Genomic DNA, 25,134 nt, shown 5'->3' with positions numbered 1-25,134 from the left:
GGTGGGTCTTTGTGCACAGGAGTGGGAGACTCCTTAGGCCCAAAGGAGACCCCAGTCCTCATATGTCTAGGCCCTTGACCATTGCATCTTTTGGGGGTTTACCTGGCACCCCATTCAGATAAGGAAACTCCTTCCTAAAGATAACAAACTTATCAATCCACAACCCAAGGGCGGGTGGAGATGAGCCCTCTGGGGATTGACTTGGGAGGGGATTTCCCGGGAAACCCCCTGGGCTCCATCCTCCAGGGGTCTGAGTGGGCACCTGCCCTGTTAGTGGAGGGCAGTGGATGGTGAGGGGGAGTCAGAGTGCAGGGTTGTGAGGCTCCGCGGTGTCCCAGGCTCCTCGGTGTCAGCAGAGCTCTCTGGGCGTGGTTTGGTGACAAGGCCTGTGTCATCATAAGGGCTGAGCCCCTGAGTTCAGGCGCCAGAGGTGGCAGCTGTCAGGCGGCTCTAAACGCTCTGTAAGTATTGTTGATGGCAAATTAGGACACAAGGGAGAAAGTTAAGCATGACTGGAACTTCCTCTGTCCTAAGACTGACTTTCTTGATTCTTAAACCTCAGTGAATGTTTAAGTTCAGCCAGAGAACGTCCTCATTAGAATTGTTCTTATATAGAATTCCTCTTCCTAAAGAGCAAAAAAAATAAGGCCAAGAAAATACTTTTCTTCATTAAACTGATCACAAAAACAATAGGATTTTAGAGGTTTGATTTTGGTTAGGTTTTCTTCAGTCTGACCCATGCCTTGGCTTTTAAATACAGATGCGATAATGACTGAAGTTGTCATCACCAGTGGCAGGCAGACAACAAACCATGTGTGGACTCTGGGCTGTAACATGCCAACAACTTCCCTAAAGGGCCTGTGGATTTTGGGGTCATTAGGGGAAACAGGAGACACACTTGTGGAGGGAAACATAAGCAGAGTGGCGTCACTTGGTTTATTGTATTCTGAAGTGTCATGGGGGGCCGGGGAGGGGTGCTGAGAACAAGCCTGCTTTATCAGCAGTTCTAAAGCCTTATCACCTGAGATTTGCATTCTGGAAACAAAATCATGATTGCAGTATCAGCACATATGTCCTGTGAGATCTGGGTTCCAGCCCTGGTGGATGGCTGGACTAACCTGACGTGAGGTCACAGAGAAAAGACACCAGACAGCAAAGGTGTCCAGACACAGGCTCGGCCGGACAGCCAGGCTCGGCCTGATGGCTCTTCTGGGGATCAGGAATTCCTGTTGTTCAGGGTCTCACCAGCTCCAGGCTCCTGATAGACCCCATCCAGTGTGGCCCTGTGTCTGCTCCCCTCACCGCTCATCGTCCCGCCCGTAGTTAATTGTCTGCAGGGCCTGGGCAATGAGCACCGCCATCTCCCGTGTGCCTGCAGCAACCACCCTGCATGACATGAGGTCCAGTGGCCCGCCTGTGGACAGAGGAACAGGGCATCAGGTGAGGGGTGAGAGCCAGCCCTGCTCTGCCTGACCTGGTCCATCCAGCCTGCAGGCCCAGCGTGTCCTGAGGCTGTGCTAGGGGATACCAGCTTCAGGTGCAGTGTCTGAGGCTCAAGACAGGAGGCAGTTCTCAACCTCTGTGTGCTTGGGGCTCCGGGGACCCCGCAGGCCTGGGGAGGCTGGGGGTAACCTTTCTAACAGGCCCCTGAAATGGATGCTCTAGGCACCGGATATCTGGGACAGGATGAAGGACCTCAGCCTCCTGGAGGTGTGAAAAGGTCTAATGGACTCGTTGGCGACCTTGGTGCACACATGTGTTTGTGTGTGCTCACATCCAGAAGCCCCTGGTGCACATGGGTACTTGCCAGTGCATGTGCTCATGTGGTCACATCCAGGAGATCTTGATACACACGCATGTTTGTATGTGCGTGTACTTGTGGTCACGTCTGAGAGACCTTGGTGCACATGCATGTTTGTCTGTGCTCACATGGTCATATCTGGGGGACCGTGGTACACACACATTAGCGTGTGTGTGCTCACATGGTCATATCTGAGAGACCGTGGTGCACACACGTGTTTGTCTGTGTTCACGCTCATGTGGTCACATCCAGGAGACCTTGGTGCACATGTATGTCTGTGTGTATGCATGCTCACGTACTCACATACAGGACAGACATGTCTTCAGCTGTGATGGGTCTGCCTTTCCTTGATACCCAAAGCCAACGTGTCTTCACATCATGCCCCACCCCCCTGCAGTTCCACCAGGCCCCGAGGAGAAGGAGCAACAGGGAAAGGCCAGCACAGGCCCCAGAGGTTATTTGGGAGCCTGGCATGTCCACAACAGGCTCTGGAGCAAAGGTCGGGGAGAACAGGCTCCACAAGAACCCTGACGTAAGAGGTGGCTGCATGGGCGTCTCTGGGGCGGGACTTGCCCCTGTGGGGCCAATCACTAGGGTGGTGACCTCCAGGCAAAGGGATAGGTCACCTCTTGGATCACCACCTAAAATCTCGTCATTAGATTGGGGTGCACATGGCCAGCTCTGCGGTCTTGGTGGACGTGAGAGCTTAGAAAACACTGCCCGCCCTCCCCCAACCCCACCCGAGTCCTGACCCTGGGTCCATTTCCACACCAGGCAGCGGGAGAAGCCCTCTGGCCTGGTCCACTGTCTTCCCGACCTGTCTGTCAGGAGAGGTGGGAGGATGTCTGTCTGAGCTTGCGCGTCTCTCCGGGGGACACACCCCTGGGGATGGAGAGCAGCCTGACGGCCAAGCTCACCTGACGTGTCCATCACAACGCCCCCAGCTTCCCTGATGATGACTGTGGCTGCAGCCAGGTCCCAGCAGTGCAGGCCAAACTGGTAGTAGGCGTCGGCGGTGCCCGCAGCCAGATGGCAGAGTGCCAGGGTGGAGCTGCCGATGACACGAACCCTGCCAGAGAGGGAGGGGGTGAGCACACTGAATGGCCCTGCTCCAGCGGTGCCCCCTGAAGGTCTCCTGACTCAGAAGCTGAACAGGAGCCCAGGGCCTCTTCCCACAATCTCTACTCTGAGCTCTGAGCCCAGAGCGGTGCTGCCCAACAGAACCACCTATGCTGACGGACCAGCCCTCAGTTGTGGAGCCTGAAGTGTGGCTGGTGCTGCAACGGAAGAACTCAGCCTTCACTCTGCAGACCCTCGATGACCTTGGATTTAGACCACGTGGAGCAGCTGCTGTCATAGGGCAGACCCAGGGGAGACTGAGGGGGTGGGGCATCACTGATGTCACAGAGGGTGCTGAGCTCAGGGCCCTGCCCCCACCCGGGGCTGTGGAGCTCCGGGCTGCGGACTGGCTGGCATGTGTGTGCCCTGCTCCCACCCAGGGAGTAGCTGGCTGCTGTGCCTGCCCGGAGGTCCCGGGAGGGGAGGCGTACCCATGGGCACCCGCGTGCAGCAGCCTCTCCATGTTGCTCAGGAACAGCTTCAGGGTTGCGGGGTCCCGTCTGGGTCCAATTTCTGTCAGAACCAGGGCCTTGGACAGGTCTGCATGGAGAGAATATCCCCCCCCATTAGAAATGTCATAGCGTGGCTCCCACCACACAATCAGGGTGCTCCCCGAAATGAACGTCGCACCGGCCTTCTACTCCTGCTCACACTCCGTGTCCTCCTTGCGTGGTTGACGCTGCAGAGGTTTCTGACCTGGAAAAGGGAGGTCAGGCTGACCAGTCACACCCTGACTCTCCTGCTCGGGGTCCTCCCCGGTTCGATTCCTGGGTTGGGAAGATCCTCTGGAGAAGGGACAGGCTACCCCTCCAGTGTTCTTGGGCTTCCCTTGTGGCTCAGCTGGTAAAGAATCCACCCGCCATGCGGGAGACCTGTATTCGATCCCTGAGTTGGCAAGATCCCCTGGAGAAGGGAAAGGCTACCCACTCCAGTATTCTGGCCTGGAGCCATGAGGTCGCAAAGAGCCGGACACGACTGAGTGACTTTCATGTCACTCACTGCTTGGGGTCCAGGAGACCCGCCACCTTCTCTCCTCCCTCGCCTCCACTCCGGGTTGCGGGCCGTGTCTCCTGGAGAATCCCAGGGACGGGGGAGCCTGGTGGGCTGCCGTCTATGGGTCTATGGGGTCGCACAGAGTCAGACATGACTGAAGTGACTTAGCATAGCAACCACAAAACCTGGCCACACCCGGCACTTCCCCATCCTGACACCAGGGGGCGGCAGACGCCGGTCGGCGACACGGCCCATCCCTCTTGCGAGGCCCTGCTGGGCATGGTTCATAGCTTCATCAAGTGACACAAGCCCCTTTGTCACGACAAGGCTGTAATCCATGAAGCGGCCATGACTTCTAACCATTTGAAAACCTTTATCTGGCTGAGGATCAGAGTGAGGGTGTCTTGAGAGAGGTTTCACAGCCTAGAAGCTAGGGAGGCAAGTCCTCTGCCCTGAAACGCGGCCTCACTGCACCGAGCCTTCACCTCTGGGCAGTGAGCACAGGCCTGGCAGTTCCCCGTGGCGCCTCGGGCCATCGCGTGTCACACACGTGCTCCTGCCTCCAGATCCTTACAGGCCATGAGCCCCTCACGTGAAAAGTAATATTAGCCGTACTACCTCACTGAAAAGCCCAGAACTAGACAGAAAGCAAGCTGGGGGCTGGGAAGAGGGCCACCTCGACTGAGCCCAGGACCAGAGAACTGCTCAGTTTACAGCAGTTAATTTCATGTCATGTGACTGTCATCGCAAGACTTTATGTTCTAAAGAAACAAGTAACTGAGGGGAAAAAACGCTGTTGAGAATCCTATAAAGACCGCCATGGACACCCACGTGACTTCTTCCAAATATCCTCCGACAGAAACAGCAGCTTGGAGAGTAAAACACAAAAAATAGACGAAACCAACCACAAAACCGAGCAGGAGACCCTCAAAATCTGCAATAGACTGAGGGGCCGGGGGAGCCCTTTGCAGGGGGCAAGGTCTGAAGAGCGGGCGTCGACAGCCCCACAACTTCTTGTAACTGACGTTCCAGGGCCTCTCCGGGCAGGACCCACAGAGCAGACACTCATGGGAGTGAACCCCATGCTCACTGGGCTGGAATCAGGGGAGCAGGACCAAGGAGATGACGGCCGCCGTGGGGGAGGGGCAGAGCCAACCATCCAAGAAAGAGCCAACTTTGCAGACACTTCACAAACAGACCAGGAGAGGGAGCCCCAGAGCCACTAAAGGACAGAAAGTGCCTTCCCCTGCCCAGCCCATCTCCTCAACTTCCAGAGCTCAGGACTACAAATTTCAAGTAGCAAGAATGTAAAAGAATGATATTTGAATCTCATACGCCATTATCACAAGAAGAAAGAGAACAGGAAGCAGAATAACATCTCTCCAGTTGATTAAAGATTTCCTGAAAGATCTGCCAACAAAACAGAAGCAGCTATAAGTGAAAAATGGAGAATGCATGGGAGAGCATCATTCACAAGTAGAGGGGAGGGGTCCCAGGAGAAATCAGAGAAGAAAACTTTCATAAAAGACAGTCAGACTAAATGAATAAGATAAACACACATGATGGGGCTTCCCTGGTAGCTCAGATGGTTAAGAATCTGCCTGCCATGCAGGAGACCCAGGTTCAATTCCTGGGTCGGCAAGATCCCCTGGAGAAGGGAATGGCTACCCACTCCAGAATTCTTGCCTGGAGAATTCCATGGACAATTCCATGGAGAACTGCATAGGGTTGCAAAGAGTCAGAGATGACTTTGAGTGACTAAACACAAACATGATAGATCATGCTTTACAAGAAACGGACTGTGAAAAGGAGAAAATTTTCAAAAATTAAAAAACTGGTAGAAAAGGTGAAAAGGTTTAAGAGAAAGTGACATATTGGAATGCACATGTACACACTGATATATTTTAAATGGATAACCAACGAGGACCTACTTTATAGCACAGGGAACTCTCCTCAATGGCAGCCTGGATGGGAGCGGAGTTTGGAGGAAAATGGATACATGTATATGTATGGCCGAGTCCCTTCACTGTTCACCTGAAACTATCACAACCTCGTCGATCGGCTATACTCCACTATAAAATAAAAAGTTTAAGAAAAAACAATGCTTAGATAAAAAGTGACATAAAGATGTGTACTGAAATGTTGGCTAAGTGGCTTCCCTGGTGGCTCAATGGTAAAGATTCCACCTGCCAATACAGGAGACACAGGTTTGATCTCTGGTCCAGGAAGATCCCACGTGCCACAGAGCAACTAAGCCCGTGCGCCACAACTATTGAGCCTGGGCTCTAGAGCCCAGGAGCCACAACTATTGAGCCCACAAACCCTAGAGCCTGAGCTCCACAATAAGAGAAACCACCACAATGCCCATGCACTGCAACGAAGAAAAGCCCCAACTTGCTGCAACTAGAGAAAGCCTGTAGAGCAACGAAGACCCAGCACAGCCAAAGATAAATATTTTAGGAGATGTTGGCTACAAAGTGCCTGCAGAAATGCATCCCAGCCTCAGCAACAGGTCAGAGCTGGCTGATTCTGTGCAAAGACTCAAGTTCCTGCCTTGATTATGACTCTCATTCTGGGCACCAGCCCCAGGGCCGTTCTCGAGCGCTAGGATGCAGGATGTAACGTAACCCTCCCAGCTGTCATCGTGCCTCTCTGCCTGTATGAACACCGAGGTTCCAGGAGCACAGCTGACCAGTCACACACGTAAGGCATCACAGTTGGGACAAAGCTAGGTGTGTAGATATCCAAGGGTTGTGCAGCTGAGAGGAACATCCTGTCACCTCCGGTGGAAACCAAGTCACCCGGCACACAGAGGACAACCAGGGTGGAAGCTGTCACCCTGGACTGTATGAGTCAGAGTCTTAAAACAATCGTGGGAGGGCTTTGGAACAGAGCATGGAGAGACTTGGGCTTCCGTGTCACAGAGGGGGCGGATGGTGGGTGTGAGCTGTGGGAGGAGGGCTGGATACGGGAGGGTCTAGGAGGGGCGTGAGCGTGGGGACCAAGCCGTCTGTCATAGCACATGAATGTGGAACAAAGTTCACCCACGAGTTTAACAACACACTCCCTCTCCCCAGCGTTACACAACCGACTGCCTGGCCGCCTCTGGCAGGCGAGGCTGTAATTAACGCTGCTGTCTACGCGGGCCAAACCAAACTGTCCTGGGGCAGGAGCTGGGGGCCGGGCAGCAGAGGCAGTGGCCGGTCCGTGGTCCTACCCCCCACCCACCCCGCCCAGCCCCTGTAATGTTCCTCCCATCCCCACCCACACTCTGGGCACTCATGACCTCCAGGCTGCCTGCCTGCCCTTGGTCCTGCTTGGCCCATTCTCCACATGGTGGTCATCTCCCCTGCAGACCTGCTGCTCATGGTCATGGTCATGGGGCTGCCATCCCCTCTCCCCCAGTCTGGGGATCCACATGGTCTGCTCTCACTGGAGCTCAGCCTGGTGGACCTGGCCTGGGCTGGAGGCCCATCTCCCTACTATTGTGGGGAACTGCAGGCAGGGACACCCCTGACCCCTCTCACCGCCTCTCAGGCCAGCTTGCCACACAGACTGTGAGTCTAGCAGCAGACCCTTTATAAAGGCCACTGTGTCCTCTGTCCTGCTCCAGGAATGACAAGGGCTGGCAGCACCTGTGCAGTGTATGACATGGCTTGTGATAAGGCTTCCCCGGCCAGCCGTGTTCTCACAGGAACCAAAGTCAACCTCATTTGGGAGCTACAGGCCCCACCCAGGTGATGTCATCCGGCCGGCCACCGAGAGGTGTTGAATGCCAGAGCATGCCTCCGACTCCGCCCTCGCCCTGGCCGGCTCACTGGGACCACTCGGGAACAGGTGGCTGGGTTCCTTCCCTGGTTTGGGATGAAAGGCTGAATGAAGAAGAGACCCGGCCCAGCAAAGGGAAACACAGAGACACTGGCTAGCTCGACGTCCAGTCCTCCAGGGATGCGCTGTCCCCAACGACACTAGACCTTGGCAAGGGACCCCCGTGGCTGCCCGGAGGAGCCAGTGACTCTTGATAGGTCCCTTCCCATGAGAGGGCCCACCTGTCTCCCCAGAGACGCGCAGTCGCTGACCGTTGCAGAAGGCACCCTGGCCCCTCCGGCCCGTGTACAGCCGCTCCTCCGTGCAGTGGTAAATCACCCCAAACTCCAGCTGTGGACAGGCAGGTGGGACAGAAAACAAACAAAGAACATGACACAGTGACCAAAGGCCATGAAGCTCCAGCTGTGACACTAACGCAAGGGGTGTGGGTGAAAATTAGCTTTCAAAAGGGAACTCAACAAATCAGCGTCCGCACTCAAACCTAGACCTGAATGTGAAAGCAACTGTTCTTTTCTTAAATCACTACATTTAAAGATATATTTAAAGGAATAAAACTATATTTTAAATTGATATCATAATTGAGCATATCATTTCAGCATTACTGAAAGTAACTGGTAAGGCTTTATTCTTCAAACAGATCTCTTGTTTTTTTCCTGGTAGGTGAAAAAAGGCTCTTGAGACTCCAATCAAACCCCACAAGAAACTCAAAATTGCTGACATGTGAAGAACTCAGAATGTCTCTGGAGAGCTGAGGGCATGACAGAACCCAGAGTGGGGAGGAGGGGAAGCCCAGGAAGAAATGTGGATCCCCAGAGGGGCTGGCCCCCCACCACACACACATCGGGGCACACAGCCTCGGACCCCAACAAGCTGGTGTCCAGAGGAGGTGAGCCTCCTTACATCTCTTCCCCTACCTCTCTGTTCTGGGTTAAGAACAGCATGTGTGCCTGTCCCGAGGTGGGGAGGGCAGCCAACAGAGAGAGAAAATGGGAGAGCTGCTGGCAGATGCCCAAGAGGAATCTGGGCTGGTAGGAAAAGGACCCACTCCTGGAGGACCCCCAGTCAGCGTCCACCCAGGGCCGGCAGCACGTGACTTTCCCCCTCCCCTTTCCCATGACCCTGGACTTATAGGGCTCCTCAAGTTCAAGTCAGTCCTGGAACCGGGCTGGCCTCCCTGCACCCATCAGAGGTCGAGGCCTGGCTGGTCAGCGACCCTGCGGCCAGAATGAACCCTCCACCCCGCTGTGCTCACCGCTCCACATGCACGTCTCAGTGACCATGTTTAACACAGAAATAACGTGAGTGACTGATTCCCTAACCAGTATCAACATTAAGACTCTCACTTATTGTCACCTCAAAAACTAAGTTCTTTCTCACGGGCAGGACTCCCTTCCCGCCCGCCATCCGCGCTCACGCTGAGAGTGAAGACAGAACACGAGACTCTAACAAGGGCTCCTTCTGCACAGCTCGAGCCCCCGACCTAGGCAAGGGTAACTGGGTGCAAGGAAAAGTCCTTCCTGCCTGTAATCTCTGCAGTTGACTAATGAAGCTAAAGCCTGCATCCTGGCCTTTCCCGCAGGTCCCACAATGTGGCCCAGTTCCAGGGTCTGTGGGAACCGGGCGACAGCCACGCTCTCACCCAACAGCGAGAGGAGGATGAAGGCCTAACAGAATATTGGGACTAGAGATGTCCTCCCAAAATAGGAGCTTCTTTATTGTGTTACTCGATCACACGCCCCAGAGGTCAAATGGAGACTAACTGGAAACACGTGCCCAGAATGTTCCCTACACTCGGCCCTGCTGAAAGCCCTGGGGGGTGGGGCCGGCGGAGCCCCGAACCCTCACAGCCTAAACCTTCACACCCCAAACCCTCATGCCCCAACTCCTCACACCCCAACCCCTTATGCTCCAAACCCTCACGCCCCAATCCCTCATGCCCCAAACCGGTTTGCACCTGTTTCCTTTCTTGGATTTGAAATCAATACTAGTCACAATGAAGGCTTAGGACAAGGACAGGAAAACAGGTTAGAACCATGAAGTGAGATAAAGAAACAGCAGCCAAAGGCCCAGGCAGCCAGGGCTCCATCCACTATGTACCTCCTGGTTCACAGCAAAGCCAATGCTCACCGCCACGGTCGGGAACCTGCAGAGGAGACAGATGGTTGACGCTGTGACATCATGGACTCGTGCAAACTCAGCAGCCTCCGTGCGGCTGGAGACACAGAAGACCTTTCTACAGCATGGCTGGGTTTGTTTTGTCAGAAGCTACTTCCCACAATGGCACCAAGTACTTCCAAGACAAGCAGGCCAAGCTGACCTGTGGGACAGCGACCTTGACAGACAGCTGGACTGATAGTTGTTAGGACAGACAGTGACCACAAAGGACCCGATTGAGAGATTTTAATAATCAGCTTTCTGGTTCTCAGTGGCCAGTGAGGTGGAGGGTCCAGGTCTGCGACAACCAGGCCCTCCTGACATGAATCCTGGGTGAGCCTCACACGGGACAGCAGGAGTGGTCATGGCACGGAAGGCAGGCAGTGACCTCGCAGCCTGCCTGTGGGTTTACGTCTCCAGAACAATCTCTCCTTTATGTGAAGACTGTCAGAGCTGAACAGGCAGGAACAAGGAAGAGCTGGTTCTAACCCAGGAGTCTTGGGACCAACCATTCCCAGGCTGTGAGGTGCTGTCCCCATGGGACCACTCATGACACCCCATGGCCCAGCAGGGGTCCCCACCCTCAAAGGCCCTTCCCCACTTTCTCTATCCCGGACGCAGCAGGACACGAGCAGGATAGGTCCTGTCAGAGCTGCAGGGAGAGGAGTCACCATGGTCCTGTGGCCCTGGACAGTGTCTGCAGACTAAGGGTCAGCCGCAAAGCTTGTTTCCTAAATGACACTCTAGTCCAGGTTCTCTCTCTGGTCCTGGGGTAGACATGTGGCCTTTGTCCACCATGGGGCTTGGCCCCTTCTGTCCCCAGTAGCCACACACAGGCTGTACTCGGTGACCCACAGCTTGGTTCATGTGCCCCAGTCCCACACAACTCCCCAGGGTGTCACACGCTAGTTAGAATTAGTCTGGTGGCACTGTTGGGGTCACCAGACCATTCTGTTCCACTGCCTCCAATAGGGCCATGACCAACTTCTCAAGGTGACCCTCATGCAGGAAAGGGTGACGATTCATGTGATGGGCAAAATCACTTTGCACACTTACATGTAAACACTCCAAGTGAGGGCTCCACACCCCAGCCCACTCACCTCCTTACTGTAAGGAAGGAAGTGGGTGTCTGGGGTCATCTATAGGAGGCCCTCCCTAAGCATTCAGCTGGGGGGATGCAGGTCACGGGACAGCCCCCCCCCCCACACTGCAGGACAGGGACCCGGGCCCTCCCTGAGTGTCTGGCTGGGGCGATGCAGGTCATGGGAGCCCCCCCTGCAGGACGGGGACCCGGGACAGGGCAGGAGCTCTGGGGGCTATATGCATGTTCTCGTGGGAAAGCCACCTTCTGTGGAAACCACGGCACCCTTGGTGTCCTTAGGCCCCTGACCAGCTGCACAACCCTGACACCTGCCCCCGGTCAGTGCTTCTAGGGCCGGGTTGTGCCATCATTGCCCCAGCCCACTCCCCTCCCCAACAGGGCCTCCGACCTCCCGAAAACCTGCTGTTTGGGGCTGATATTTGCCATCAGATCAAGCTGATAGCTGACAGGCTCCTCACCCCCAAGGCCACTGTCCACACTGCACGTTCCTGAGGCTGCCGGCCAGACACCTTGTGTTATTTACAACCCTGTCTGTCTCTCCAGGGGACTCCTTAAGGATCCTTCTTAATTCAACCCAACGTTTAAATGTGACAAACACAATAGTTTTTAAACAAGTGAAGATTTCCTACATGCTTTGAACGAATCTCACAAATGGGAAACCTTAAAGTATCAAGACTTGATCACCTTGCGAGTGAGACCAAAGCCCACTAGAGGTCTGCTGACTGGCTGCTGCCTCAATAAATGCCTCTTCTGAAAAGACGGGTGTGCCCGCTCACCTGTGCACAAAGTTGCAGGTGCCGTCAATGGGGTCCACAATCCAGGTGGGGCTGGGTGTGAGCACGCACTTGGCCCCGGCGGCCGCAGCCTCCTCGGCAATGAACCTGCAGTGGACAGAGCTCAGCCTGGGAAAACGCGCCAGGTACCCAAGACACAGCATTTCAAAGCCCAGCTGTGAGACCAGCAGGCTTCTCTGGATCAAACAGGGGCAGATCTAGTGAGCTCTAGTTCTCTGACCAGGGATTGAACCCCGGGGCCCCTTGCACCGGGAGCTTGGAGTCTGAGCCCCTGGACCACCAGAAAAGTCCCTCATAGGCCTGTGGGAGGTACAGAAGGAAATAGCCCAGGGATAAGGTTCACAGCTCGAGACAAATTAGACCAACACATTTCACATTATTAGTTTTCTCTAAGAGTCGTAAAAACTCTCCTTGTGATTTTTGACGGCCCAGTGCACCCAGGCCTTCTCTCTGGCCAGTTTGTTGACTCTGTGACAAGGTCACCTTCAGTCCACCAGGGAGCCAGCTCATGGTGCTCAGCCTCAACGGTCAGGCCACAGCCCAGCTCCGCTGCCTGGTGACGCAGCGTGAAACCAGGGAGCCCATATCAGGTTGTTTCTTATTTTATCAAAGTCAAAACAGCTGCAATCTATCTTTAATACTGTTTTGTGAAAGACTAAAAACGAGGAAGAGCGAACGCTCCAAAAGACAGTCCTTCTTAAGCAAGGGTGACAATCTTACACCAACTTGGTTAAGGGACATATTTAAATACTTAGATACACAGAAAAATGACAACATACTATTTTATCTTACAATACATATGCAACTTTTTTCTCATCGTAGATTTTTCAATTTGTCTCTGATCTAAAATACATTTAAATGCCCCCGAATTCTGGTGCTAGTGCTAAGTGCTAAGTCACTTCAGTCATGTCCAACTCTTTACGATCCTATGGACTGTAACCCACCAGGCTTCTCTGTCCCTAGGGGATCTTCAGGCAAGAATACTGGAGTGGGTTACCATGCCCTCCTCTAGGGAATCTTCCTGACCCAGGGATGGAACCCACATCTCTTACCTCTCCTGCATTGGCAGGCGAGTTCTTTACCACTAGTGCCAGTTCTGGTACTTTCTCTTAAATCTTAGTCATTGGGAAAAGACTAAGCCTGCGTTCGAGCTGCTGAAAGATGATCTCAGATATCTTAATTTTCTAGGCAACAGAGCAGAGAGCAGTGTCCTGGAGCTGGCCCAGAGCTGAGAAGGGGGCGGGCAGAGCCGGTTGACCCGGGCAACCAGCCCCCGCCCCTTGCAGCCCCCGCCTGCAGCTTGGGGACCCTTGGCTCTTGATTGGGGCTTGGGGGGAACTTGCATCCCCCACGGCTTTGTCAGGGGGGCTGGAAAAGCTCCAGGGAGCTTGATGCCCACCGTGGGTGGGGGCTGCTGCTCTGGGTGGACCAGATGGTCTTCTGAAGAGGTTTCCCCCGTGTGACATGCTGATTTCTGCCCTGAACTCGGCAAGGAGTATGGAAATTCACACCGTGCAAATGGATACCAGGCCCCACGTCGACACAACAGTGGATCCAAACCACCAGGAGCTGAAGCTTGATTCCAGGATTTGGCCTGTCAGAGCAGTCTGACTGCAAAGTGCCAGAAGCCCTCGTACCATTTCTATGCGGAGTCCTGGTGCCATTACCACACGCCATTACCACACAGAGCCCTGCAACAGCCAGAGCCTCTACCTGGACCCCCGGAGACCCAGCCCAGACACCTCACTGCTGTCGAAGCCTCTGGACGACACATGGACGGAAGGAACCCCTGGACCAGACCTGGTGGTGGTTCCTGAGCTGCATTCTCTCAGAATCCAACCCCCGGAACATGGCGGGGCTGGGGCGCCGACCTGCCGGCACCCCCGCCTACATCTGCAGTGTTAATACTGAGTGACTGATTCCATGTCTGCGTGGACCTGCATGGCTCAAACCCATACTGCTTAAGGGTCAATTGTGATTCCTTGGAGGCTGACAGTTAATTTAGATTTTTATAAACTAAGAAATCAAACATTTCAGAGCCTGTAACTATTATAACAGATGTCAAGGTCCTGACTTTACACCAAACAAGGAAACAGGAAGAGACGCTGAAACACAAGGGCTGCCAACAGGAATATGCATGTACACACCTACATACACACATCACACAAACACACTCACACAACACACACATACACATACCACACCACACGCACACACACCATACACACATACACATGTACATATACCACACACACACAAAACACACATACACACCACACACACACATATATATCACACAAACACACACAACACATACATACACACTCACCCAACACACACACACACCATACAACATACACACATACACATACCACATATACATACACACACCACACACACATACCACACAAACATACACACACAAAACATACACACAACACACATACACATAGCACGCACACACACACAGACACCATACACACACATGTACACATACCACACACACAACACACACACATACACACCATACACACATATACCACACAAACACACACACATAACACATACATACACACTCACCCAACACACACACACACCATACAACATACACATACCACATATCCATACACACAACACACACACACATACCACACACACACACCAAACACACACACACACCATACACACATACACACGTACACATACCACACACACAACACACATACACACCATACACCACACAAACATACATACACACAGCACACACACACACCACATGTACACACACACACACCATACACACACAACACACACACACACATACACATACATACACACACAACACAAACACATGCACACATAGTACACACCACGTACACACATGACCCCCAGGTGACGCAGGTTAAAAGGAAGAAGCAAGGAGAAGGTGCGAGTGTGGACTGGCTTGTCCCGCAACCTTGGTCACTTGCTGGGCAGCTGAGGAGGGAGCCCCTCACTGGTCCAGATGGACAGCGGCCAGGCTGACACTTCGTCTACACCCAGGAACCCGGTGACTGAGCTCTGGGGTAAGTGATTCCCTAAGGAAGGAGAGGACCCTCCTGCTCAGGAAGCCCCCCTCCCTCCCCAAGGTCCAAGCGTCCCCTGGGGTCCCAGGTTCCCCCGAAACTAGACGCACAGCATTGGATGAGTGCTGGTCTTTCTCAAGGAAAAGACGAACAGTTGCCATCAGATTCTCCACGCGGTAACTTATAAGGTCGGGGACACCTGTCCTGGAGAGCAGGTAGCCCTGGGGGACAGCCTTCCCTGGCTCGGGCTTGGGGCCGCGTCCAGGCAAGTCTGTGCGGCCTGGGGGGACCTCGGGGGTGGGGTGGGGGAGCGGGGTGCGCCTACCTGTGGGAGGGAAATCTGGTCTGCAACTCCTGCAGGATCAGGGCCTCCACCACGTGGTCCGTCTCTGTCACCAGGTCTGCGGCTGACGTCTTGGTTGAGACACGTTTTTCCTCAGAAAGGGCTTTTCTGATGATCTGCAATGAAGGTTGGGAGGTGGGTGACACTGGCCGCCCCCTCCTGCTCCAGGGTTGGGCCCTTCCCCCACTGCCAGTGGGCAGACAGGACAGATAGGCAGACGGGCAGTGCCAGGCTCTCTGGGGGCTCTTGGGAGCCTTCACTGCTGCCCCCTCTTCTCAGGAGAAAGCACCTCATGGCTCCCATCACCCCTGATGGTGGTTCACAGTGGCCTCGAGGACTGGCCTGGAGCAGAGACAACCGGACCTGAGAAGACAGCCTTCCTTCCAGGAACAGAGCCCAGCTCAAGGCTGGCAGGCACCGAGCCACCTGGCAGCCCTGCCTTGGCCTCCTGTGAAGGCAGGTGTGGCCCTGGGCCCAAGGGTGGCTGAGAGGACGTGGGGGCATCAATGTATGACCTCTGAGTCACGTCCTCAAAGGACTACCATTTGCTCAGTGCTTCCTCCTGCCTGTTACACTCTCCCCTTGCCATGATACGGGCGTGCTAGGGGGTCGGCTTCTGTCTCCTGGGTCGGAGCAATGGAGATGGGGCCCTGGGAGGCTTCAGGAAGCAGAGGCCATCCCCAGACTCTAATTGGATGGGGGTGAGGAAGGACCTCCACCTCTGACCCCCGAGCCCCTCTCTGCAGGAGCCAGGCCACCCTCCCACCTCTGCATCCTCAACTTCCCTGCCCCTTCTGCTCCATTGAGCCATCACTCACCCTCCAGCCCTCTCCCATGGGGGTCCTGTGGTCATCCGGGCTTTTTCTTTTTTGATGGGGGGGCGATGGTGGAGTCAGGCCCCGGGACACAGATCACGCAAAGGACTGTGAGTCGAGGAGGATGCCAAGCCTGTCCTTCTGTAAGGACTTCTTTTCCGTTTCTACTAGCATTTACTATTGCCATCCTGTGATCGTTTCATTGCGGGCCCCTGTCCTTCAGAACAGGGCAGGCCACGCCACACCTGCATCCTCTGCCACCCATGGGGCTGCTCTGGCCAGCCCTCTTCACCAGCTGCTGCTCCCCTGGGCCCTGGACGTGTCCTCTCATCCAGTTACACTCCCAGATATTCAGACTTCGTTTCTGAATCATTGCCCCAAACTACGCTGCCCTTCAGACAAGCTGGCTGCCAATAGCCCCAAGTGTCCTCTGTCTCCTTCCTCTGAAGGTCCATCTACCTAAGGGGCTGAGGCCTCACGAAACTTAACAACTTATGGCAAACCCCCAAAATCTACTGCACACACGATGTACAAACCTTAATACTAGGTTAACAAAGTTCAATTTCAGACATTTTCTACACGGAGAGGAGAGTTGGGGACAGTGTCTTAGAACATAAATCCTTATCAGGCTCGATCAGTCTTGCCCTTTAGCAACAGTCCTATCCTCGGGGGATAATCTGTGGTATTCCAGGTGAGTTACCCACCAAAACCCTTGACCACATCTGTTTTCTCCCTGTCTAAAGGATTTTAAACATTCTCATTCTGCCAGCAATAAGTTAGTGTGTGCTGTTTTTTTAATTGATGTTTTTCAGCTACTCACTAACTAAGCCTGCACTTCACAGACCTCCTGGCCTGGGTCTCTCCCTCCAAATAACATTCTGTTAATGTTTAATAGATAAAATATGGGCCTTAAGTCACTGAAGCCTGAATTTCAAACCCCATCAGCTCCAGCATCTGGGGCTATCATTCAGAGACATGTCCAGACATCTCTTTCTTGTCTGTGCACCATCTTGGTTCTGTGCTACTGTTTCCAAGTCGACCATACGGTTATCACCCATCCCCAAGGAGCAACTCATGTGAGCTCCAGAACCGTAGAGTACACGCGGAGAAGCCTGAGCAAGCGGGGTTTGGGCCTGGCAGTACCGTCACATTTCAGGTTCCAGACTTATGATGAGTGTGATGAGATGGTTAATCTGATGTGTCAGCTGGATACCCAGATACTGTGTCAAATGTTATTCTGGGTGTTTCTATAAGGGTGTTTTTGGATGAGATGAGCATATAAATCAGTAAAACAGCTTGCCCTTTGGAACATGGGTGGGCCTCATCCAGTTAGTTGAAGGCCTGAACAGACAGAAAACACAAACCCTTCTCTGTGTGAGAGAGCTCTCTACAGACTGCCCCTGGGCCCTTGGCCCACATGTGCCAATAGGGCTGCTGCTGCTTCTGTCAATAGCTAGCTCACAAGTTCTGTTTTGGCTGAGTCTTCAAATGTTGGCCAAAGTGTTACAACTGTCAATGCGGGTCACCCCCCACCCTGTGGAAGCTGGGAGTGCCAGTGCAGGTGGGGCCAGCTGAGGCCAGAACCGACACAGAAACACTGAGCTCACCAGCCACCCCCTCCATCTGCAGGCAGGACAGATGGGGATCTCCCAGAGGAAATGCCTGGGCTCAACCTGCGATCCACCTAAGGAGAGCTCAGGGCGGACAAACCTGCTCATCCGTGTTCCGGGGCAGGACCTGGCCTAAGACACCAGCCCAGGCTGACGGCTCCCCAACTCTACCCTCAGCCTCTCCTGTGAACTCCCCACCACAGGGCTCCATGCAAGAAGAGATCCACTGGCAATTCAAGCTCAACAGCTTACAGCTCAGAACACAATATCTGACCTCTGCCTCCAAACCCGCTCCCCATCCCCCCGCAGTTCTGGCAAATCCATGGACCAGTTTTTCAGGCCCGAACCTTGCAGGCACCCCTGGCTCTTCTCACATCCGCCTCCCACCTGGCAGCAAACCTGCCTACAAAATCCAACTGCTTTACCGCCTTCTTCATCATCTGCAGTCAGACCCACCCTCACCCCTCACTCGGACAATTCTCATAGCTTCCATCGGAAGCTTCTGCCCACAACGCTTTTGGTGTTGCAGGCCCCTCACCCAGCATCGGTCAGGGTAAACTCCCCTTCACCTTGTAGGACTCCACACAGAACTCCAAACTGAACCTCAGTCACACTCAGAGTAAAGGTTAAAGTCCTTTCCAGAGTTACTCAAATATTTGTTGAGTGAATGAATATATTTCTAATCAGTTTAGCACCATTATTTTAAAAACAGAGGATCTCTAGGAAGGCAGTAAACACATAAAAAGGCCCTTAAGTTCTTTAGTCATATAGCACATACAATTAAAACTACCATAAAATACCGCCTCAAACCCATCACAGAGGCTAAAATGGAAAGACAGACAATACCAAGTGTTGTCAGAGAACCCCCAACTGCTGCTGGGGAAGCGGGAACCCATGTGGCCTCCTTGGAAAAGCACCTGGTGGAATTTCCTACCCCGTGACACAGCAATTTCACTCTTAGTGTTAATCCAGCTCCAGCATAAATGCATATGGATGTAACCAAAAGACACATGCAAGAGTGCTGCATGAGCAGCGTCATTGCTAATAATTCCAAACTGGACATTGTACAAAGTCTCAAGAATTGAGCGAATGAACTGTTATATTCTCACTCACAACAATGTACTACGTACAGCAGAGCCTCTCAACCAAGAACATCAGCTGGGGATTTGGTGGAGGTGCTTATTCCAGGCCCCTCTCAGGACCCAGCGGGTAGGAACCTGGGGGTGGACTCAGCCGGCCACAAAGGCCCTCCTGGTGCTTCTGATGCACTTGAAGGTGTGAGGACCACGTCTCCCCAGGAGCGAGATCCATGAGTATCTACAAAGAGGAGACCATCAAAAATTCTGTTGGAAGATGGAAGTTGGTAGGTACACAGAAAACTAAGAAAAAGAAAAAAAAACACTTTTTTTTTTTAACTTTAAGGGAAAATGCAAGTTGAGTAAGGAAGCAAAGAATGTGTAATACTGTAATACAACCATGCTGCCCAGCTTGCCCTTGCGATATGTATGGTCACAGCACGTAAGCCCAGGCACCAATGGGACTGACAGGGAACGCAGCTACACGACACAACAGCGTCTAATGTGGATGATGCAGAAAAGAGCTACTATTTAGAAGATGGGTGTAAGTATCAGAAAATTGAAGACAGCGAGCTCTGGGGAAAAGGATGAGGATGACACAGGATAAGACACTGCTGGCTCCATGACAGTCCCGTTAGTGGTATCTCACTTATCAAATACCCCCGTGTGAATAATTGATAAAAAATACAGTCACAAACCAGACAAGTGGGGCTGCTGGGTGAGAGCCCCCACCATGCCCCTCTGCTCCAGGCAGCTTGAGGTGGACAGGGGGCACCCCACCTCAGAGTACACCAGGAAAGTTTTCCCTGTCTGACAACTAGAATGTTAAAGGAAACAGGATTCTCAAATTTGAGGGCAAGCCTAAACATTTATAGGAAGCCACCAGTAACAAGTCTGAAGCCTAAATAAACTTTTCAAAGCTATTAGTAATCAGTTTCAATGAGCCACCCTACAGAAAAGCTTGAATTTATCTCTGCACAGAACATACTACTAACTCATCGTCATTTGAAGATGCACAGTATGAAGCCAAAACGTGAAAAAATATTACAGAAGGTTTTGAGAAGCAGTTAAAAACCTATTTGTATGTATTCTGTTATATTTGGGAGCATCTTAAAATGTATACTGTTGTGACCTTTTTTTATTCTAAATAAACAATTTTTATGTCGAATTTTGAATTTTGTATATTTTTTCTTATAGAAGGCCCCTAAATTATTTAAATTTCAGCTTCAACAAAACCTGGATCTATGCTGCAGAACAACTTAAAAAACATAGTTTTCTTAGATATTTTTGCTCACACATCACATAAAAGATGATAAATACTCATTTCAATGAATATCCCTCTCTGTACTTGTGGTGGTGATGGGGGGGGCAGCTGACGTCACTCTGTTCCCCAAAGCCCAGCAGCCAGGGCAGGGTTCCTGCAGCTGTGGGGCAGTTGGACTGGCCAGGATGCCCCCCACCCGAGGCACCCCAGGACTGGGCAGTGGAGAGGCAAGGACGCAGGGGTCCAGGAAACCTCTCAGGATGGGCAGAGGGGAGACGGCAGCAAAGGGTCCAGGCTGCCCTGACCTGAACCCATGACTGAGAGACGGAGGGCCACACAGTCTCCTGGGAGCCAGTCCTTCCTCTGGCTCAGGACCTGAGCACACAGAGCTGCGTCGGGGCAGCAGGATGGGAGGGGCAGGCACCCCTGTGCTAGGAGGCCCTGGAACCTGCACCAAACACACCTCTGGCTGAGGAGGAGTCAAGGGTGAGCGCTCAGCACCCTCTGTCCTCCCCACCCCAGGCTCACTGGCTACAGGCCAGGCTTTCTCCACTCATCGCCTTGTGATGTTACTGTCAGAGCATCACTAAGGCACTCTGTCTCTCTTCACACAGGACAGGACCACCCTGTGTGGCTTCTGTCCAGTCCCAGCCCCAGACCAGACCACTGGGCCCTCCCTACCCCCCTCCTCTAGTCAGGGAGGCAGGGAGCAACAGCATGAAGCCCAGGAGGGAGGCTGCAGTCCTGGGCCTCCTGACTAGACCCCTAAGGGCAGAATCCTTACTGCACCCTCACCCCACTGTCAAAAAATGCTTTTTCTGTTGTTCTTGGCAAGTTGCAAAAGCAGAAGAGATCTCTTAGATAAGTTAAAGTCCCCAAGACCCTTAGAACGGGGCCTGCTATGTTGCAAGTTCTGTGTGAGCATTTGCAAATTTCTTAAAAAAAAAAAAAGGGTTTCAAAAACCCTTCTGTTTCCTCAAGGATCTAAATTTGAAAAACCACAGAAACCCTGTAACAACCCAGCAGGGTTTACACAGTGGTGTCTGAATTCTAGACTGGCCTCTTCTCCAAGGCTGAAGGAAGAAAGTTGTACGGTGGAACCTAAAAGTTACCATTATACCCCGAGGACGCGCCTCCGGAGAGGAAGTGAGGGTTAGGGAGGGGCGGGGCAGTGCCCCCGCACGGGGACCCGCTCTCCAGGAAGGACGTTGGCCCTGCAACCGCGAGCTTCCTCAGGGTAGCAGGCGGGGTTGGGGTCCTCCTTCTCCCCAAGGATCAAGGCTCACAGCGCCCCTTTGAGTCTTGAGTCCTTCAAACTGCAGAGGGAGGGCCCCCAACACAGAAGGCGTCCACTAAAACAGAAGGCGTCCACTAGTGTTGAGGTTAACTGTCAGGGGGCCGAGGGACCGCACGGTGACTGTGATCTGGGGACGCACTTCTACTGCAAAACTGGCGACAGCCTGCCTTTAGAAAAGGAACTGCCGCAGGGACAGGGCTCCTCCTCCGTCCACCTTCTGTTCGGATCGCCGGAACGCAGCCCTGCGCCTTGTCGAGCGAGGGGGTACCTAGCCATCCCTGCGCCCGGCCTCCCCCAGCGCCCCTAACCTGGCGCCGCACGTGGCCTGAGGACCCCAGGCGCGGGGCACCGAGGAAGGGAAGAGCAGAACATAATGAGAGCGCGAAGAGAGCGCTGCCCTCCGCAGGTTTCTTCGGCTCCGCAGCTCTACTTCATCCTTCCGGTGTGGGCAGCAGTTCCTCCATTCGCGCAGCGGAACCCTCTCGACTCCGGACGCTCGAGGACAGACGGTCCGCCCTATCTCCACGCGCCACGTTCGAACTCCGGGCAACCGCACAGCGTCTCGCCCCCTGGGTCAAATCCGAGGCCGTCCGCGCGCCTTGACCCCGCTCCCCTCGCCAGGCCGTCCTGCGCCCCCAGCCCGAGGGACCCCGGGCGCCAGCCCCGGCGCGCGAGCGGCAGGTGCACAGGTGTGCCGGAGGCGCTGCGGAACCCCTCGGCGGCTCGCGCCCCACGCCTTTCTGCCCGCAGGGTCCCTGCCCTCAGGGTCTCCGTCCGCCACGCCCTACACCCGCTGTGCCCCAAGTCCCCGAGCGCCCGCCGTGCGCCTTGGGCCGCTCTCACCTGTCCCGCCCGCAAAGCCAGCTGCACCGCCGCCTCGAAGCACTCCTCCCACGGGCCCCCGACCGGCGCCTCCCCGTCTTCGCCGCTCGCCTTCATGGCAGCCTCCGGGCCTGCCGGCGCCCCCGGCCCCGACGCCAGGCTCCACGCTCGCCCAGCGCCTCTGGCCGCTCCGCTCCTGGGCCGCGCCCGCCCGCGGGTGCGGACCTGCAGGGGGCGGGGAGCGGGCGGGGGCCGAGCTGGACCGGCGCCTGGCTGGGGAGCAGCGCCCAGAGCCCCGCCCCGCCCCGAAACAAGCCGGGCCCCGCTCCTTCACAGCCCCGCCCCAAGCCCCGCCCCGCCCAGACCCCGGCCCCGCCCTCCTCCCCGAGCACCACCCCACCCTGTTTCATCTCATCTGAATCCCAGAAGTGGGCCCAGGGTGACCTCTGGCCATTCTCTCAACCTCGGGTGTGCCTGGTCGTGAACTGGACCACCCTCCTCCACACTGACCTGTGGACAGTGTATCCCAGAGACACTGAGACCATCCTGCTGCTGCTGCTGCTAAGTCGCTTCAGTCGTGTCCGACTCTGTGCGACCCCATAGACAGCAGCCCACCAGGCTCCCCCGTCCCTGGGATTCTCCAGGCAAGAACACTGAAGTGGGTTGCCATTTCCTTCTCCAATGCATGAAGGTGAAAAGTGAAAGTGAAGTCACTCAGTCGTGTCCGACTCTGAGACCATCCTAGGGAAGCGTTTGTTTGATATAGAAGCCATGCAATGACAGGGTGGGCTGTCAGGTGGGCGTGGGGAGGGGGGTGAAGTGTGGTCCGGGAAGGCCTCACAGAGGAGGGGGAAGGGTAGAGGACCGGAGTGGGGAGGGGTAGAGGAGGCATCCACAGATGGAAAAGGGGAGAGTGTTGTTTCCAGGCAGAGGACATATTCCCAGGGCGATGCCGAAAGGTAGCAGAAGCAGACCCACACACAGGGTTCTGAGCATCTCTATTTCAGCGCTGTTGACTTGGCAGTGCTGCCCACAGGGGACATTTGGCAACATCTCGGGACATTCCAGGCTGTTGCAACTGCTAGCACCTAGTGGATGGAGGCCAGGGAAGCTGCCAAATACCCACCGATGTACAGGACACCATAGCAAGGGATTGTTCAGCCCAAAAGGATAATAACCCTGGGGTTGAGAAATCATGTCCTACTTTAACTCTCTTCCCAGGAGTTTGGCTCCAGGTTAAAATTCCATGTCTGATGTTTCAGACCTGGCCACAGGCAACTACAAAGCTTTACCTGGTAAGTCTCATGAGGGTGGGGTCTACCTTCCTTGCGCTGGACTTGGGACCCAGCCAGCACGCTGCCATTTTCTGGAGGGAGGACTCAGAAGCCTCCCCCCAACTCCCCCATCCCAGCCATGCTCTGGGGCACGTCTCCATGTCCAGTCCAGGCACCTCCCGTCCCCGGGGGTGGGGCCTCACATGAGGCCTCTCCCAGGGTCTCTGCCAAGACCACCTTGTCCAGGGGCCTTGAAAGTGTTTCCTCCCCTCTGACTGAGGTTCAGTACTTTTCCACTCCAAGCCTTTCCAGGCCCCCAGGTCCCAGCAGCTCACCTACTGGCTGCAGACCTAGTCACATTGTGCAATTATTTGCTTTTCTTTGTCTTTGAATCTAGTAGGCCCTTGATTTTAGAACTGCATGAACAAAAGCATCTGTCAGTCTTGAGCTGACAAACCAAAGAGAGATAATCTATAGTAGATGACAGAATAAGGTCTCAAGGAATTTTGTGGACAGCTTTTTGTGGCAAAGGAGAATATACTGGAACTGAAGTTAGCCCCTCTGTTTTGATCTCAGAGAGTCACTGCAAGTGTAAAGCCTGGGCTGAGGAGTAGGCATTAGGACCCCCAATATTAGAGCCACATCGGCTAGCATCTGGGGTTCGCTGGTAGCTCAGCTGGTAAAGAATCTGCCTGCAATACAGGAGACCCTGGTTCAATTCCTGGGTTGGGAAGATCCCCTGGAGGAAGTCATGGCAACCCACTCCAGTATTCTTGCCTGGAGAATCCCCATGGACAGAGGAGCCTGGTGGGCTACAGCCCACGGGGTCCCAAAGAGTCAAATAGGACTGAATGACTAAGCACATCACAGCACAGATTAGTGTCTAGCTGTGCTCTGGCAGTCCTCCTAGGGTATCTTGTTCAGTTTTTAGTGTGTTCCAAAAGTTATTTACTTAAACATGTGATTAAGGGCATTTTGGAATGGGCTTTCTCACACATATTCAAACCAGGAGGAAGATAGTTGGTTTAGTTTGCAGAGGACTCTGGGTCCTTGCATGTTGACTTCTCAAACTCAGCTGCAAGGCCCCCACTGCCCACCTGGGAATATTCGTTGCTGCCCTAATGGTCAAGGGCCACAGCCACTTGGTCCTTGAGACAGGCTTATTGACAGTTCATCACAAGGAAGCAGGGGTGATTATCTGCCTGACAGTGATGCCACTAAATGCCATGGTCATCGAGGACCACTTCTCAGCATCAGGGAGCCTTGCACTGCACTCAAGGCCCGACATGCCCGCATCAGTCCTGTGACTTGACTCATAAGTCTGCTTCCTGGGATCATCACTCCCAGCAGAACATCAGTCAGGGTCAGTCAGGACAATAGAAACCACCCTGAGTGTTTCAACAGAGAGAACTGAATATAAGAAATTGAATAAGCAGATAAAAAAGCAAAAACAGAAAACCAAAGCCACAGAGATAGTAAGTGCAGGCAGCAGCTGCCACCCTCAGGGTTGGGGTTGCCAGAACATGTCAGCCGGGAGGGGTGCCAGGATTCATGGCCAAGAGGGGCCTGGAGGCAAGGCTGCTGCTGTGGGCGCTACTGTCTCTGCCAGGTGCAGGCAGGCTGGTTCAGGGTGCAGTGCTGTCAAGACCAGCAGGCGAGTGGGCCCTGCTCCTGTCTCCAGCCGCCCAGTTCCTCCGGGCCTCCTGTGGGTGGAACCTAATGGATCCAGCTGGCAAAGGGGCCTGCAGAGCCTTAGCCCCACATAAAGCTGCAGAGA

General features: G+C 54.1%; 1 protein-coding gene across 1 annotated transcript; it reads right to left on the bottom strand.

Moving 5' to 3' along the window:
• Window positions 1–917: 917 nt before the first annotated feature.
• On the bottom strand, window positions 918–22,355 carry IMPA2 (inositol monophosphatase 2). Its single transcript, XM_070361631.1, has 8 exons — window positions 22,105–22,355; window positions 15,182–15,315; window positions 11,774–11,878; window positions 9,839–9,884; window positions 7,963–8,071; window positions 3,352–3,460; window positions 2,719–2,870; window positions 918–1,414 (listed from the first exon to the last, which is right to left on the bottom strand). Exons 1-8 carry the CDS (start codon window positions 22,198–22,200, stop codon window positions 1,299–1,301), a joined length of 867 nt encoding a protein of 288 aa, XP_070217732.1. The 5' UTR covers window positions 22,201–22,355; the 3' UTR covers window positions 918–1,298.
• Between the last annotated feature and the right edge of the window lie 2,779 nt (window positions 22,356–25,134).

This window comes from Bos mutus, chromosome 24 (genome assembly GCF_027580195.1).
Source record: "Bos mutus isolate GX-2022 chromosome 24, NWIPB_WYAK_1.1, whole genome shotgun sequence".
NCBI classification, from domain to species: Eukaryota; Metazoa; Chordata; class Mammalia; order Artiodactyla; family Bovidae; genus Bos; species Bos mutus.
Note: the sequence above shows the minus strand (reverse complement) of the source record. Positions and strands in the feature narration are given on the sequence as shown.